Source organism: Lipophrys pholis, assembly GCF_963383615.2.
Source record: "Lipophrys pholis genome assembly, chromosome: 8".
NCBI classification, from domain to species: domain Eukaryota; kingdom Metazoa; phylum Chordata; class Actinopteri; order Blenniiformes; family Blenniidae; genus Lipophrys; species Lipophrys pholis.
In genome coordinates, this window is record NC_137630.1 from 6,893,707 (window position 1) to 6,910,144 (window position 16,438).

General features: G+C 41.9%; 1 protein-coding gene across 3 annotated transcripts in view; it reads right to left on the minus strand.

Annotated features, from left to right (window-relative positions):
• tns2a (tensin 2a) overlaps window positions 1-12,565 on the minus strand; it is a 73,443-nt gene extending 60,878 nt beyond the window's left edge. For 2 of the 3 annotated variants that reach the window (XM_080469549.1, XM_080469547.1), the window contains exon 1: window positions 12,138-12,389. In XM_080469549.1, the coding sequence (XP_080325675.1) occupies window positions 12,138-12,266 (129 nt within the window). In that variant the 5' untranslated portion in view covers window positions 12,267-12,389. Of the gene's footprint in view, window positions 1-12,137 lie in introns of all 3 variants that reach the window. The other variant, XM_080469548.1, reaches the window with a different exon arrangement.
• Window positions 12,566-16,438: the final 3,873 nt, after the last annotated feature.

The window sequence follows — 16,438 nt, forward strand, 5'->3', positions numbered from 1 at the left end:
GTTTTGTATTAGCTGCTTTTGAGTTATTCTATAGTTATTTGATGTATTTTTTCCTAAACCATGTGTATTTGGCCATAGGCACCCAGCCCATTTTGATAGTTATGACCCATCATGGATCAAATTGTAGCATCATTTTATTTGACTCATCAGTGTTCAAGAAAACCTCAACTAGCCTAGAAATGATAAACCTCTGTGTTTATCATGGGTCCAGGACTCCTCTCTGTCCAGATGCGTCTCGATTAACAGCTGCAGTAACTGGTGAGTTAGTAGCAGCATCTAGCGGTGAAATGAAGGAAATGCAACGGAGGTGTGAACGTTTTACAACCTCTCCGTTACTCTGCACACAAAAAGGTTTTGGTCGCATCTTTATCGCATGCACAGATCTGCATAAAGTCACTGCATCAGCAGTCTGATTAGTAACAGACAAGACAGAGCAAAGGGATAAAAGCTCAACAGACCAAGCATGCAGGAGGGTTTTTATTAACCGTATGCATATATGCTCATTCCTGTGGTCTGAATTTGGCGCAACAATCTACAGCCTGCAGTCTCACTCCCACATGTACAAGGCTGACCTGCAGGTCACGGGGAGCTGAAACTCCAACAATCACTGCAGAACGTGACTTTGAATCATGACATATGCAGCTACCCCCACCCACTAAACTGCACGTGCAGCAACCCAGCAATGTGGCCCATTCCTTTTGCAACATATCCCAGGAATTTCCGGCTCATGCAAAAAAAAAAAAAAAAGAAAAGAAAAAAAAGCAACGCAGAAAAAAAAGAAATAAAACAATGAAGCGCTGTTGGAGCTGGAGGTGTTCTTGAGGTTACTCGTTTGTTGATGTCTTTGTTTTGGATTGACGCAGGAGGAGAGAGAGGCGGCGGGAAAGAGGAGGAATGATGGACTAGAAAGCTGGGGGAGTGCTATTGAGAACGCTATCAACAAAATGAAGTGAGAGGCAGGAAGCCAAGCGCTTTGGGATCGGAATGAGTCGGTGAGTAGAGGGGCTGGGGGAGGGGTCACGTTGGGGGAGAGGGATGGAGATGAGGAAAGAAGGTCATGTTTTCTTAAACATGTGAACCTTCTCTGGCCAACAAATGGAAACGGTCGACTCCGTAGTGCAAGGTGCTTTCTGCTGTGTTCCAACAACGCGCTAGGTAGGGATTTTTTTTTATTATTTTTAGTATCCTTGATCAACGAGCCCCCAAAACTTGGATCACGCTCAGAGGTGAATGAAAAAGAGGTGGACAGAGTGGGAACCCGGGCCAAGAGGAAATGAGGGGGAGGAGGCTGGAGAAACGGGGGGGAGGCTGGGCAGCTCGACGACGGATTGTGTAAGACAGTCGCTAAAAGCCAAAGGCTGATAAGGTCCAGCTGTTGAGCGGGCGAACGGTGGGAAGAGCTTGTGAGACACAACGAGGAGGGGAGACACACAACTGAGCACGTGTCGGTCTTTATTGCACCTTTGACCGCGATGAAATCCCCTCTCAGTCCGGCTCCACAGTTTTGCGTGGATGCAAAAGAAAACGCTGGGTGCATACTTCACTGGGAGGTATTTCTCTCCAGGGTGGTGTTGGGATTTGTCGGGGGACTTTGCAGAGAGCGGAAGTGGTTTATGTGTTTCCCTCTCTTTTTTCTCCTCCATCAGCTTTCATGTGCGTGCCCGCACGAAACACAACAAGAGGCATTCCTCAAATCCAGCAGCGGGGTTTGGGACACATCATTGTTTTCTGGGCCACAGGAATCCGGTGGACAACAGCCACCCGCCGTGCCCGGACTCCACACAGAAACATACCTTTATTTAACATGTGGGAGTGCGAGACGTGTCCTTGATTACGGTTGTGTTTTCTTCCAGTCCCAGCGGAGCGGTGACGGGGGTCCTATATTTAACCCTGACCGGTCACTGCTCCTTCCTGCGTTGGGTGTGTGTTTGTACGAAATGCCTGTGGCTCAAGGCCTTCTGTGTTGGTCATGGCCAATCTAAACTTTGTTGAGAAATTACAGAGGAGTAAGACAAATACACATGAAACCGCTGTCACGATGCCAGGTCTGGATATATTTCAACGGTCAACAACTCTCAAGTAAAGAAAAATAAACAAAAAAAGAGGAAAGTCCAACTACTGACGGTCATTTGATCTCTGCTGGAAAACAGTCGGATGAAAAAAGTCTAACTGAATTTCAAGTACGATTGGATGTAAGACATTTATTTAAAGGCTAAAGTTAAGTAAAGTTCAAAAATGAGAGAGTTAAAGTCAAAAGCACAGGAGGGTTTGATGTCTTCAAGCCAATGAGTTCACACGACTGATCACCAGCTGCTAAACCTCTCTGTCTTTTACAGTATTTATACTGTCAGGGTGATGTATGGTCGGTACGTTCTCTCTTCATTACGCGGCTCTTTTGTACCCCGATAACACATGAGCCTGATAACGTGCCATGTTTAAACAGCTACTAATTAGGAAAAGGGAAATCTAAATAAGAATTGGAAGACGTTTTAGTGGTGGAATGCAAAGATGGAGTTTCCTAACGAAGCACGGATAAAAAAACAAAAAACCGAATTCTGATCTCAGCACAATTCAGAAGGTTGTGCAGTTTAAATTCTCTCTCATCAAGTGGAAATGCCAACATTTTAACTCCACTTTGTGGAGAGCGTGAAGCGTTCCGTACGCACCCGTGATGAGAATACCTTGGGATGAGACTGGCATTGTAGCAGAGTTCGTCTGGGGCCGAAGACCACCTCTTAAAGCTGCTCCGGAGAACTCAATGTGCACGCCAAAACACTTAAATCATGCGGCCCTTCTGGATCTTTTCGAGTGCGATCCCAAGCAAACGCACCAAGTCCTGATTGTAAATTCTCCTTACGGGAGACGAGAGAGAAAAAGAAACTCATTCCAGTGGTCAAACGAGTAGATGCCGAGACCATCTTCTTTAGTTTCACAGCTGTCAAAGTCTTTGCCAACACTCAGTAGCATCAGCAAATGTTTGTATTTTTCTCACTCCCAGCAGTTATAGTCAAAAAGTTCCACATTGAGGTTTGAAGTGGCGCTGCACAGTATTTATCCCTCAGTAATACGACGATCCAGGTGATTCAGAACCAGCTAATTAGGAGTGTGAGCTATAAGTGTCATCTTGTAATCCCAGGATTATTACACATACCAGATGGCTCGATCCGTGCCAGTAAAACTTTCGACATTCTTGTTATTGTGCACGTCTGTCTTCAGGCAAAACCGTGAAAGATCATTTACAAGGTGCGACACTATGTGAACCGACTTGGTTTTGTGCATTGGCAGGCTATTGTTTGCTTCGTTATCCCGAACAGCTAAAAAGTAAGTGGTCATTAACAAGTATAGTGGTACCAATTAACATGTTACCTTGGTGGTCCATGAAAGTGATTCATCTGGATGGGAGCGCAGTCGGTCGTGTTTTACAGCAATCCAATTAAAGATCTGAAAATATCAACTCCAGACAGTTGGTAGGATGATTACAAAGGTTTTGCCACTGAGAGAAAACTAAAAAAGACCATTAAAGCCTTTTTAAGGGAAGTCTGTAGACCCCTTTAAGAATCTTGTCTTTCCAACACATTACAGTGAAGCCAAACATGAGAGGACACGTGTAATCCCACCAACAGACATCATTTTAACCAACAGCTTTCTTAAAAACAAAGAAAAAAAAAAAAAAAGGCTGAGGAAATGGCAAGTGAGGCACTTTGGAGCACATCTTGAAGACTTTAGAAGTCAGTGACCAATTAAATAACCCTGTCTCCATTGTACTGAGGCTCATTCAGGAAAGAAAAACAAGGCAGATCTCACACAGAATCCACAGCCATGCAACATGTCCATCGCATGTGATATTCTACTATATTATAATTAAACACCCATTTTTCACATGTAACTGACCTAAAGTCAACAAATTACTGTCTATTATGTAATCACACTGCATGTGCACCACATGTGGAACATCTTGTCTTTGTTGCCAAGTAGTTCTAGTAAGTTGTTGGCACTATAGCTGCAGTAGGAATGAACATAAATGGCTCTTGCCAGAAATTAAAGGCACAATTTCAATGTGTTCGTATCGCCCGTCACTCTCAGAGAGTCGAGGAATAAATAGGGAGTGAAGAAACAACATCGTGAAAGACGAAACGGATTGAATGGTCGGGGGAAACGACTTCTCTTCATGGATAATTGGGATCTCACTGGTTCCCACAGCCATGCAGTGGGGTCAGCCACCGCACGGTGACGTCGTCCAGAAACATTCCCATTCCCACGCTGCCGAGCATGTGATATGGAGCCACTGGGATCGGCCGCACACACACACACACACACACACACACACACACACACACACACACACACACACACACACACACACACACACACACACACACACACACACACACACACACACACACACACACACACACACACTTAACAATTCTGATTTGATTATCTGGTCTGCAGATCTCATCCAACACGTTGGACCCTGTCAGTGTTTTTAAGCAAAACTCAGCATAACAGCAGACAATCAGACCACGAATATTAAGATTAATTCACCTTCTTCAGCCATATTTCCAAGAAAGAAAAAAGAAAAAAAAAGAAGCTTGATTTCTGTTCTCCTCAATACACTACAGTGGTTGCATTTCAAATAATAGATTTTCAAAAATAATGTACCTTTCGCTAAAAGCTCTCCTTTTTATTTATTTATTTTGTACCTTCATTTATTTTAGATCCATATAGTGCTTACAATTTGGAGACGATATCAGTTATGACTGTCAGGAGTCTTCTTGTGTTTCCCTAGAGTGTTTGTCACTTCTGGTTTTATTTTGTCGCTTGCCTGTCTAGTCCGCCTCTCTTCACACTTCCTGTCGGCTCCACTCAGCGTGACCAATGTGTGTCACCTGTGATTTGTGACAAAGTCCCATTGGTTTCTTATTGTGTCTCATTTGCTATTTCCCATTTCTTTACCCACCTCTGTGTTTTCCTTGTTGTCTAGTTTAATTTTAACCTTGGTTAGAGTTTATGCGTTGCTTTGTCCTTTCTTCACAGCCTCTAGTTTTATTTCCAGTTCTTGCTCCTGTGTTTCTGACATGTTGCTCTTCTTGTGTCTCGTCTTAATAACACTCCATCAGTGTTTCTCCTTGGGTCTTATTTACCCCTCGACTTGTGTTGCCGGCTTACCTCCCCTTTGTTCTGGCTGCTTGATTGGTTATTTATGGTAGCTTTTGGTGAATTTTCAAAACAAAAGATATCCTTTCTGATGACTAATCCAAAGGCAAAGAACGGCTGGGCATGAAAGAGGCCCCACCCTTTAACAATGAGACATTCCTGGCCAACTCAGACATTAGAAGACATCTCAGAACGGGAACAGATGTTTTCAAAAGTCACCTAACCTAGACTAATCCCATGAGAAGCTTCTTTGCTCCACATTGTACCACAGTATTTGCAAACAGAGTGTCTCAGTTTTGCCTGGATGGTGTGGTCAAATTGTGGGATTTTTCTTCAGCGAAGGCCACCGTGCAGTTCAAAGCCACATTCAAGCAAATTACATCAAATTAAATGAGCATAATTTCTATAGATGGAAAAATAAGACTACAAATTCCCCAATGATAATTGAATTAGATCTTGAGCACAGATTTTTAAAACACCGTTATTAGATGACATGACATCCATGGACCTGCACGGCGCCACCTTGGGGTTGGTATCCACTGCTGGAATTATTGGTAATTGGGGGATCTAGAAGCAACTGATTGTTGTCTATTTGGTTGGAAGTCCAGAAATTTGCGCAGGTAATCCTTTGCTATGAGCAATATAAACTCTAAACTTTGCTGACCAATGAAGTTGAAATAGGTGTGATGACAAAGTTTAGAGCTGTGACTGATGATGGCGTCTCCATTATGTCAATGCCAGTGGACTGGGAGGAAAGGATATTTGTGACTGGAGACATTGGTTGTTGCTCTCTCTCTCTATGTCTTTCTCTCCTTCGACCCCTGAACCTCAACCATAACAGCAGAAGGTCTTCACCTCTAAATTTGCTTCTTCACATTCTTTTCCTTTCCACAGTTCTCCCATATTTTCTCCTGTGGAGTTCAGATGATGTGTTTTCTGCTATAGAACTGAAATTGAATTGAGCTGATTCCGATAGAAGAAGCAACCACAGAGCAAAATGATCCAAGCTTGTCTGACTGCAGCGTAAAATTCAGTTCATCCCAAGAGAGACGAATCTCCGTTCCATAGAAAGATTCATTTTCCTCCAAATAAAATTTGCCTGGAGTCACAAAACATGACAATTCTGTAAATGAAGAAAAAAAACATACAAATCAAAATTTAGGTTGCATTTATAAAGTGTCAAAGGTACAATTTAGATATACGTCATTACATTTTTAGCGCTTGCAGCCTTTTTTTTTTGAGATTTTTCCTTTTTTTTCCTCTATGGATTTTCTTGATTTAGCTATTTCATGCATCTTTAGCCGTTTTTGCTATTTAACTATTTATAACCGCTGATCGTTTCCTCGTGGTTCGAGCATATATATATGTTCGCTATACAAGCAATTTTCCTTTTTCCCCTTTTTTCTTTAATTCTTCTCTTCCTTTCATTCTTTTCCCTTAAATTTCTTTTCCTTTGTTTCCTGTACTAGTAATTTTTAAAAATCATTTTAGTTTAACCATTTTAGTGTATTTTTTTAAATTATGATTACTATTTGAGTAGTTTTAGCTATTTTATCCTTTTTTGCAATTCTGTCTGTTTTAGTCGAATTTATTTAGCTTTTTTTTTTTTTTTTGCCTCGATTCGACCATTTTTCAAAATCAGTGTAATGAAATGTTAATAAAATGTGATAAAGTGAAGGCGAAATCTATTTTTCCAAATAATTTTTTGAAGATGTGAGTGAGCCACTACAGAGTTGCAGACGCCTGCAGTAGATAGCGCAGCAACAAAGGGAAGAAAGCAATGGAGACTCGCTGGTGAGATCACAAAGCCACGCTGAAAAGAAACAACATTCTTTGTAGAACTGGCAACACACAGGCCTCACTGCTGTTTCTCAGAGTCACTGGCAAATGAAGTCAAGTGAAGTGAAGTGAAGTCATGCCACGTTCCACCAGGCTCTCTACCATATAGAGGTCAGGGAGGACATCGGTGCCGGTGTCATATAGAATTCTGACCCCATGGAAAAGTGACCCCCAGGGGAAACTTTACCGTTTGATCATAAGAACGTTCTAATGTAGATATTTGATATAAATGTTACTTGTTACATGTCATAAGCCACTGCTTTTGTGTATTATTTGATCTCTCCTTTCGTATATACAATTTCAAAATAAGGCACTACTAAATCTTATCACATGCACAGAAATGAAATTTGAAACCCTGTATATACAAAATAGAATCGATTTCCTTATTATGTATGTAAGGTGTTGAGACATAAATCACTTTTCCATGACTTAGTGAGAGTGGGTCACTTTTCCATGGGGGTGACTTTTCTATCTGACATTTACCGCCAGTCCTGATTGGGTTTCAATTGACATGACATCAGATGCAGATTAAAGTATTGTCACCTTCTAATACACATCCGGGGCATGTGTACCAGCTATGTAAGAAACAGGAAAGACTCACAATGACCCACCTCAGACACCACTCGCTATGACCAAAGCCTCAGTACTACGTAACGAACAGTCATGTGCATTTATGTGAACCAGCAGTTCAAACTGGGTCACTGCCAAATAAAACCACATCCTCCTCACATACAAACATGCCATGGACCAATCTAGTCCTCCAAACAGCTGTTGAATGAGTAAAACCATAAGAGTTTTTAAAGATCAGTCAAGGCATTTCCCACCGATCCCACTGACCAGGCAGGTCACTGGAGGTCAAAGCCACACGGGACTGCGTCTTCCTCGGACACCATGGGCCACGGACCAAGCCAGCATTCTGAGCATTTCAAGATATTCTGAAAGTCTTCAATTTGACATTAAAAATAGAAAGCTTATGCGCTACCCCGCCATCTCAGCGAAAAATTTACTGCTGAAATTTGAACTGCACTGCCCGAAAGGATAAACAATGGATTTACTTTATCTCATTTCCAAAACCCAAAGGGGGGCGGGGCCTAGCCAAAGATCAATAGGCTTCAAAATTGGACCAAGAGTTATAAAAAAAAAAAGAAGTATTATTTAATTATTAAATAATATTATGTAACATTACGATAGTAATAATAATAATAATAATAATAATAATAATAATAATAATAATTATTATTATATTATATTATATTATACTATATTATATTATATTATATTATATTATATTGTATTATATTATATTATATTATATTATATTATATTGAATTATATTATATTATATTATATTATATTATATTATATATCATAGCTGACATCAAAGTGTAATAATGACAAAGTACTGCTTATCTGTGCTTATCTTTTAATAATTGTGTATGACTAATAATTTTTCTGACAATATTTTACTTTTACTTTTGACCTTGGAACAGAAATATCAGTACTTTCTACGCTTAACATTCTTAAAACTGGCTCATGACTGGTTTTAAACTCTACGTAGTACGACTTCATGTAAAAGATCAAACACAGAGAAAGAGAAACAGTCGTGGAGTCCAGTGAGTATTTTTGTAGGTGAGGATTATGCAACACTTCGTGACCAAAATAGTTGTTTTTGTCACTTTCCGCAAAACATGTTTAACCTTTAAAATGAGGCTGACACAGTTTCAGGTTCAATTTAGGATGGTAAACATTTCATTACAGTTTCAGTTGTTTTGGTACTTGATTTGAGAAGTTTTAACCTTACTTGGCAGCAATTATTAGACAGTTTTGACATTATAGTTGTTTCAACCATTTTGGCTTTATTTTAAGCAGTGTTCCCCAAACATTTTAAAACTTTTTTTCTACTTTTAGAAGTCCTAGTAATTTTAGGATTTTTTTCAAAGCAGTTCTGATAGTGCTTTTTTTCCTTTTACTTAATTTCTTATGATTATAACATTTTTTATTATTTTTTTAAATAACATTTTAGTACCTTTGTATCTTTTTAAAGGCTTAAAGAGCTAAAAGTCTTTGTGTGCGGAAACAAAATGAAAACAAGAGAAAATCTTTCTTTTCTGTCTAATTTTGTGAAAGCTCCAGGGAGCCACTACAGAACAGACCCCTGGTTATACCAACAGTTTGAGTTTTAAAAGTGAACTATTTTTCCAATAGGCCTGGTAACTGATTTTTGTCATTCCGCACTCAAATACAGCTGTTTTATTTTTATAATGTGTCAGAGTTTTTTTTTTTTTTCTTTTTCAGTGAGTCTTGATGCAAGCTCACAAGATGCCAGTTTTCATTTTTCAAGTAAAACCTCTTCACTGCGTAACAGATGTGGACTGCAGGCAGGATTGTTCAGCGTTCTGACTTTATAGAACCATGCTGTTGGAATATGTGCAAAAGTCTGTTGAGTGACATCTTGATGAAAGAGATTTCCTTACTGTTCCTCCAAAATCAGTAAATATAAACAGTCAAGCTTCTGGTCTCCTCATCCACGGATCGTTACAGACATTTAGAAGAAGAGGGCCTGCTACACAATGGTAAACATTGCCCAGTCCCAACTTTAAATTAACCTCAAACTGAAAATGGGTGAAAATACGATGGTGCTCTTGAGCTTTACTGTATAGGTGTAATGAGTCTTTCTGTTTTTAGTAAAAAACTGTAACTGGCATCATGAAAACATCAGTTTAGCAACGCTAACATATAGCTCTGGATTAGAACCAACAGTCGACTGAAGGATTAATAAGCAAATGAAATAAAAAATCTGCCAAGCCTTCACGTATTTTATTTTTAAGGACCGTTTCAAAAAGACAGATCTCTGATGAAAACATTAACATGACTTCATAAGAGTTGAGTCTGATCCACATTCATCTAATAACCAAGAGATTTGGTGTGAAGTAACGGTCTAAATAGGAAACATCTCTGATTCTTACACAAAGCCCAACTCCTGTTTTTAATAGTCATGGGACTCAAACCACGAGCGCATGCAAGCACAGCACACACAGGAAACAAGTACCAATGGATCACAGTGTGCATGATAATTACAAATGCATGCTGGGATACTTGGAGAGTTTACATAACATAGCTGTGCAAACCTCAAGAGCCATCCATCCATCCATCCATCCATGCATCCATGCATCCATCCATCCATGCATCCATCCATCCATCCATCCGTATTAAAAAACATCACCTGCAGAATATTGTTTTTGCCATGTTTCATAACCTTGGTCCTGACAATCTGTTGCCCTGTATGTGTTCAACATCTTGCTCCAACACACCTGATTCAAATGGACTTCAGCTCTGACCCATTAATCTGAATCAGATGTAAAACAGCGGAGGAATGTCCAACTTCTTCCCACTTAGACGACAATTTCCTCTTATTCTAAGACTCCAAATAGGTGTGGAAGAAGCTTTAGAAATGAATGAAATCACACATTTCTGTAATTTTCTCCAAAGGCCAGACATACGGTATATAAATTACATTTTCTCAATTATGGTTGGCGTCAGAAGTGCAGAATCATGTCACTAAAGATTTTGTTTGTCCACCGGGTCTAAAAAGTCAATGAAGCTGAAAAATCATTCCAAACAGGCTGGACAAGAGATAACAGTTTCAGGTCCATATTTAGTTTTTCCACATCTCATCCATATAAAGTGTTCTGCTTCGCTTAAACGGCGCTAATGTTGAAGCAGAGCTGGAGAACACCAGCATTCATTCACCACTCGTCCTGCACAGCTTCCTTCAAATAAACAGGTTGTCATGCTCTGTAGAAGCTTGGACACTTTACTGATGTTAGAAATCTCATTAGAAATTATGTTAGGATCGTAGGGGGTGGTGTAGTCATAGTCCATGTAAACAGGACATTGGGTTACTTCCTAGAGGCGGAACTTTACACGCATGCCTGTGACGTCAGTTCACCTAAATAAAGTAAAGACATACGATTTGTGGGATTCTGTCGGCATGTCACAAAGAGCGAACGTCACAGTGAAAAAACATCATGGGATTGATCCCCAGAAAGGAATCAGGTCACATCTTGGTGTATATAAATTGGCACAACATTCATCACTTTATTCAGTGTTCATTTTAACGGGACAATCTGATAATAGAATTTGAAAGAATTCAATCGGATTGACTTAAAAAAAGTGACCGTATAGACGCAGCTCGTGTTACATAATTGAATTGTGCCATTAATTCAATGTCATAGCTGCAACTAAAGCATCCAATTAATCAGAAATTCAGATTGGCTACCATGCATCCTGTTTGTATGTGTAGACCTGACAGACAAAGAGACCTCACAATGTGTTCATGCAGGTTTGGTTCGATCTTTCTGTGTGCAGGTGCATTTGATGAGTGGTAGCCTTCCAGGTTAAACCTCAAGCCGTTTGATAACAAGATCCACTGACATCTTAAGGAATCAATACATTGTGACGGGTGTCCGAACAACAGCCTTTGGTAGCATGACCCACAAAATCCTCTCTATGCTGTTTACCATAGTTTAGGTCCTGCTTGTGAGGTCTCACAGTAGCAGTTATGGAGGAACTGTCCAACTCTATATGTCAATAAACCATAAAACGCCGTCTGTTTTAGTCTTTATAACTGAGGGAACCAAGAAACTGTGAACGTGGATTGTTTGTGCTTGTGGCTGTTCGCTCTGCTGTAATGGTGACCTGACCATAGTAGTGGTGACCTGACCATAGTGATGGTGACCTGACCATAGTAGTGGTGACCTGACCATAGTAGTCGTGGTGACCTGACCATAGTGATGGTGACCTAACCATAGTGTGCCATTCCTTTTACCCTTGGACCACTTGGCTGGACTCCAGCCCCTCGTGACCTTACTCAGGATTAAAAGCATGCATGAAATATAAACATATAAATGAATGGAGTTTCTGAGTGAACATATGTTTGTGAAGCTGCATTGTGCCCTACATGGCACTTGTGACAACACGCTGATGATCACAGGTCTGATTCAGTTTTTGCCCGTCAACCTTTTGAGTGGCGTACCCAGAAGTTGAAGGACCACCAGATGTTTTTCCTCCAGCAGCATTGCTACTGTGGCCAAAAGCTGCATGCTCAGTGACATTTAAAGTTTGATCACATGCACACTGACCTTCGTGAGCCTCATCCTGCCGCTCTCGCTCCTCTCCAGACTCCTTCTCTTCAGAGATGAGCTTTGGACCACCGGCACAGCCAGCACCTCTTCCTCCCCACACCAGTCCGAGCTCAGGACACAACCCATAAGGGTGGCAGGGTCCTGAACTGAGGGATTATTTTACTCCTCCTCTTCCTCCAGTCTTCTCTCTCTCTCTCTCTCTCTCTCTCTCTCTCTCTCTCTCTGTCTTGTTCCCTCTCGACTTGTCCCTCGTGTCCTACCTCCTTCACCTCCTCCCTCCTCCACCTCCGGTCTCCCTGTTGGTTTGGCTTCCCTTCGTCCACTGAGCTAAACAGACTCCAGCCTCAGGGCTCCTGGGCAGCTGTTTTTGTCAGCTGGAGAGGAGGAGACGGAGGCCCTTCCCCTTTTCCTGGCTCTCGTTGAGTGCTGCTACGGGGACAGAGGGAAGGATACACTCTTCGCCCACCCTCACCACCCACCCTTAGCACATACACTACTCCTCCACTACTTTGTAAACACCCTTTAAAAACACCTCTCTCTCCAGCTCAGCTCAGTCACATGTAGACTCCCCATTTTTTCAGCTTCCACCTCTCCAGTTCTACCCTCCTTTGTTCCACACACTTACAACCACAACAACTTTCCCAAGCACACCTATAGGTCCCCCTACTTTCTGTTTGTCTCACACTCAGACATCCCTCTGAAGGAGGGTATTTTAACCCTGACTCAAATATCAACGTCCACTTCCTCCCATCCTTGGAGGTTGTCCTGCATTACTTCCCTCTTGTCTTTTCTCACCGTTTGTTGCCTCTTGCGTCTCCGTTCCCAGCCCTCCCATCCCAAGTGCAGGTCGCTCCCTTCCTTCTCTCTCCCATTCCTCCTGCTTCTGCTGCTCTGCCAGGGTTGCCTCACTCTTACATATACAATCACCTCTCTGTTCTCACCCCCACCCGTCTCTCCTCCTCAGCTCCCCTCTTGTTTCCTGCTCCCAGATACAGGCAGTCTCTCCTTCGCCCCGGCCGACACATTGTCAGTATTGTCTCGGAAGCGGCCAAGAAAAACCTCAACAGCGGCGGCAGCTGTTGGGATGCTGCGCAAAACCAGTGATTCAGAGTGAAGTGAGCACTGGTCAGAGTGAGCCTGCCCTTTGTTTGCATCGCAATGGCCTATTTGTTGCCACGGGGTGACAAGGTCCCTGTCACCAGAGTTCATACCTATATAATGAAATGACGTGACTCGCTGCGTGGAGGAATGTCAGATGCAGTCTTCCTCTGGAACAAAGGAAATTTCCAGCGCGTTTCCAGCGGCCTTGAGAAATGTGCGGACTGCGGCACAAATTCTAGAAAAGTCAGTAAAGTGATTAAAAACATAGCGCGGTTAGATTGTCATTACAAAAATGTCTTTCATATGAATGACATACAGAGTGACCAGCTGGCTATCTCTCCACCCCTCAAAGCTTTTACCAACTGATAAGATTTTAACAATCTTATCAGTTCACAGCTCGCCACACTGTGCGAGACGAATCTAATAAACTTTAAGGCCATAACATCATTGCGAAAGAATAATACATCATAAACATAAACATGAATGGAGCCCTTGGCGTTGTGGCATTTATGTTTATGGAGAGAAATCCCATAAAAAGGAGAAGGAGGAGAATATGGAAGTAGTTTTGGCTCGGAAAGAGAAGCCAACTTGGGATGCCAGTTTAGCAAAGGGAGCTTGAAGTAAGTACTTGTTGGCATCTTCTAGTATTTTATCTTAGTATTTACTCTTATGGTTTTTCATTTCCATACATCCTGTAAACGTAATAAACAGGTCATAGTTCGCAGCAGACATCATCACCCCAAATATCTGGCACTGTGTGAATTTTATCGCAGGTTCTCTTTGGTCGCAAGACCATGTCGACCGCTGTCCTTGAACCGGTCTCACAGTGCGACGTAGGACTAACGATTTAGAGCCGAGACCAAAGATATCGCCATGATTGCTATCTTTCATTGGGACAGCTGAAACATCGCACTGTGTGTAGTGGCCTTAACACACTACTATCTATCCGTCCGTCCACCACCTTCCAAGTGAAAGACCACCTCTCTGCCAATAACATGCTTGAAATATTTCAGTTTGAAATCCTACCAAACCATATACCAGAACCGTCTTTCTCAAAAGTACTGACAACTTCCTATTTTCCTCTGATGCAAGAAAACCCAACATCATGATCATCTTCAACCTCAGTGCTGCTTTTGATGGAAGCAACCGCTGAATCATTAATACTTGAAATGCAAACTGTGTTCAGCATCACTGATACTGGTTCAAGTCGTATCTCTCCAGCAGACATTACATTTCCATCAACAACTGCTCTCCTACCCTGACATTTACTGAATCACTGAATACAAATCCTGGTCCTAAACAAACGTCTTTAACCAAAACTATGATGAATCCAAAAACATTTTTATAATTTGGCCAAAAACATTCAGCCAAAACAAACTTGGAAACTCTGGCCTGATCTTTGACCAAACCCTCCCACTCGACCATCACGTCGTGCACATCGCCACAGCAGCCTTCTTCCACCTCTAGAACAATGCTCGCCTCCGCCCGACTCTTTCCTCCACAGCAGGAGAGACCCTCATCCACGCCTTCATCCCTTCCTGGCTGGATGATTGAATCAGTCTTTTCAAGGTCTCTCAAACAAATCAAAAACTTTTAATAGAACCACAACTCTGCTGCCTCTGCTTGGGCTGGGTTAGTAACTGATTGATTGATGAAGTTTGGTTGAAGTCAGTAAATTGGGAAATGTTGGTGCACACATGGCATTTTGGTCCGTTTCAGTTGATCGGTAAAATGTTAAACTCCCTTGCTCTTCCTCGATGGGGGTGCAGGTTTCAGCGGTCATGCAGAACCTGGAATAACACCTGCTTTCAGACAGATGGATCTATTAAACAAGGGCAGCGAGAGGAGGGATTAAGAAAACTGCTCAAACGACCCAACGAGAGCCCTGCTAGCGCTTCTGCTAAAGGAGCCGGGCAGAGAAAAGCTACGGACACAGAACTTTTCATGTCAGATGAAAGAAACAAGTATCAAGCTCATAAAACTGCTTGTCGTTTTTTAATACGTAATTTATTACATGATAGTAATCATGTACTAGTGCTATTAATAGTGACACTGGTTACATGTTTACCTGTTAACCATTTCATATTGAGTATTTGTACTGCTTCTCATCACATACAGTGTTTCAGTGATTTCCCATCGTTGTGCATTTATTTATATTTTGTAGGGGAGAGGAGGGGGGTTGTAAAGTGTGGCTCGAGTTTTTTTTTAACTTACGGTCTCTTTGCTGTTGTTTATTTCTTCTCCCTTGAGTGTTTTGGCTGCTGCGCAAGAGTTCGCAAGGCTTGGAAGAGCGAGGCTGTACCCCTTAAAAGGCAAATTCTTGAAGCTCCTCCAAAAGCTCTCCACCTCCCCCACCCGACTCTCTATCAACTCTCAGCCTTCCCTCTTTCCCTCATATTTATTTTCTTCTCCTCCCTCCGTCTGACTGTTCTTTTTTCCTCCCCTCTTCAGGCAGTCGTGTTGTTGCAGGCACTTTGCCCCAGACAAGCCAACCAGGTGTCCTTCCTTCCTTTCCACCCTTCCCTTATGGTCTACCATCAATCCATCCCTCCTCCATCTCTCCGTCTATCACCCCGTCCTCGCCGTGTGCATTATGCCTCCCTCTGGCTGACCCAGCTTCTTTTTTTTTTTTTTTTGCTTTCCCTTCTGTCTCTCCTTTACCTACGTATGTTTTTCAGGCAAGGCCTCAGACATGAGCTCAGGCTGCAGACACACTTTACAGCAGGACCCCCTCCTGCTTTTACATGCCATGAAATTAACTCCTTCTAATCAACCTGAGGCCTGCCACTGCAAGTTCTGCATCTCAGGGGGGACCGACACACATGAGCGTGCACTCTGAACCTTCCTTTGTGAATAATTTCAAAACCCCAAAGAAAACTCCTAATTGAATCTCATTTCAAGATAAAGAACGTTTAGTCACAGCAAATGCTGGAGATTCATTGCCTGTAGAGAACTTGATACTTGTGTCTCTGCCAAAATCAGACACTAAAACCGAGGACAGATTTGTGGAGGAAACAAAGGAGGGAGTGGAACGACAAGAGCTAAAAGAAGAGTTAAGAAAAGTGAGATAAACTAAGTCCAAATATGGAGAAAAGAGAAAAAGAGGGGATTGTACTGCAAAGTAACAAAAGCCGGAGGAACATCGGAGTACCGAAATACACTGTCACAGTGATGTCAGGGATGATGATGCTTCCCAG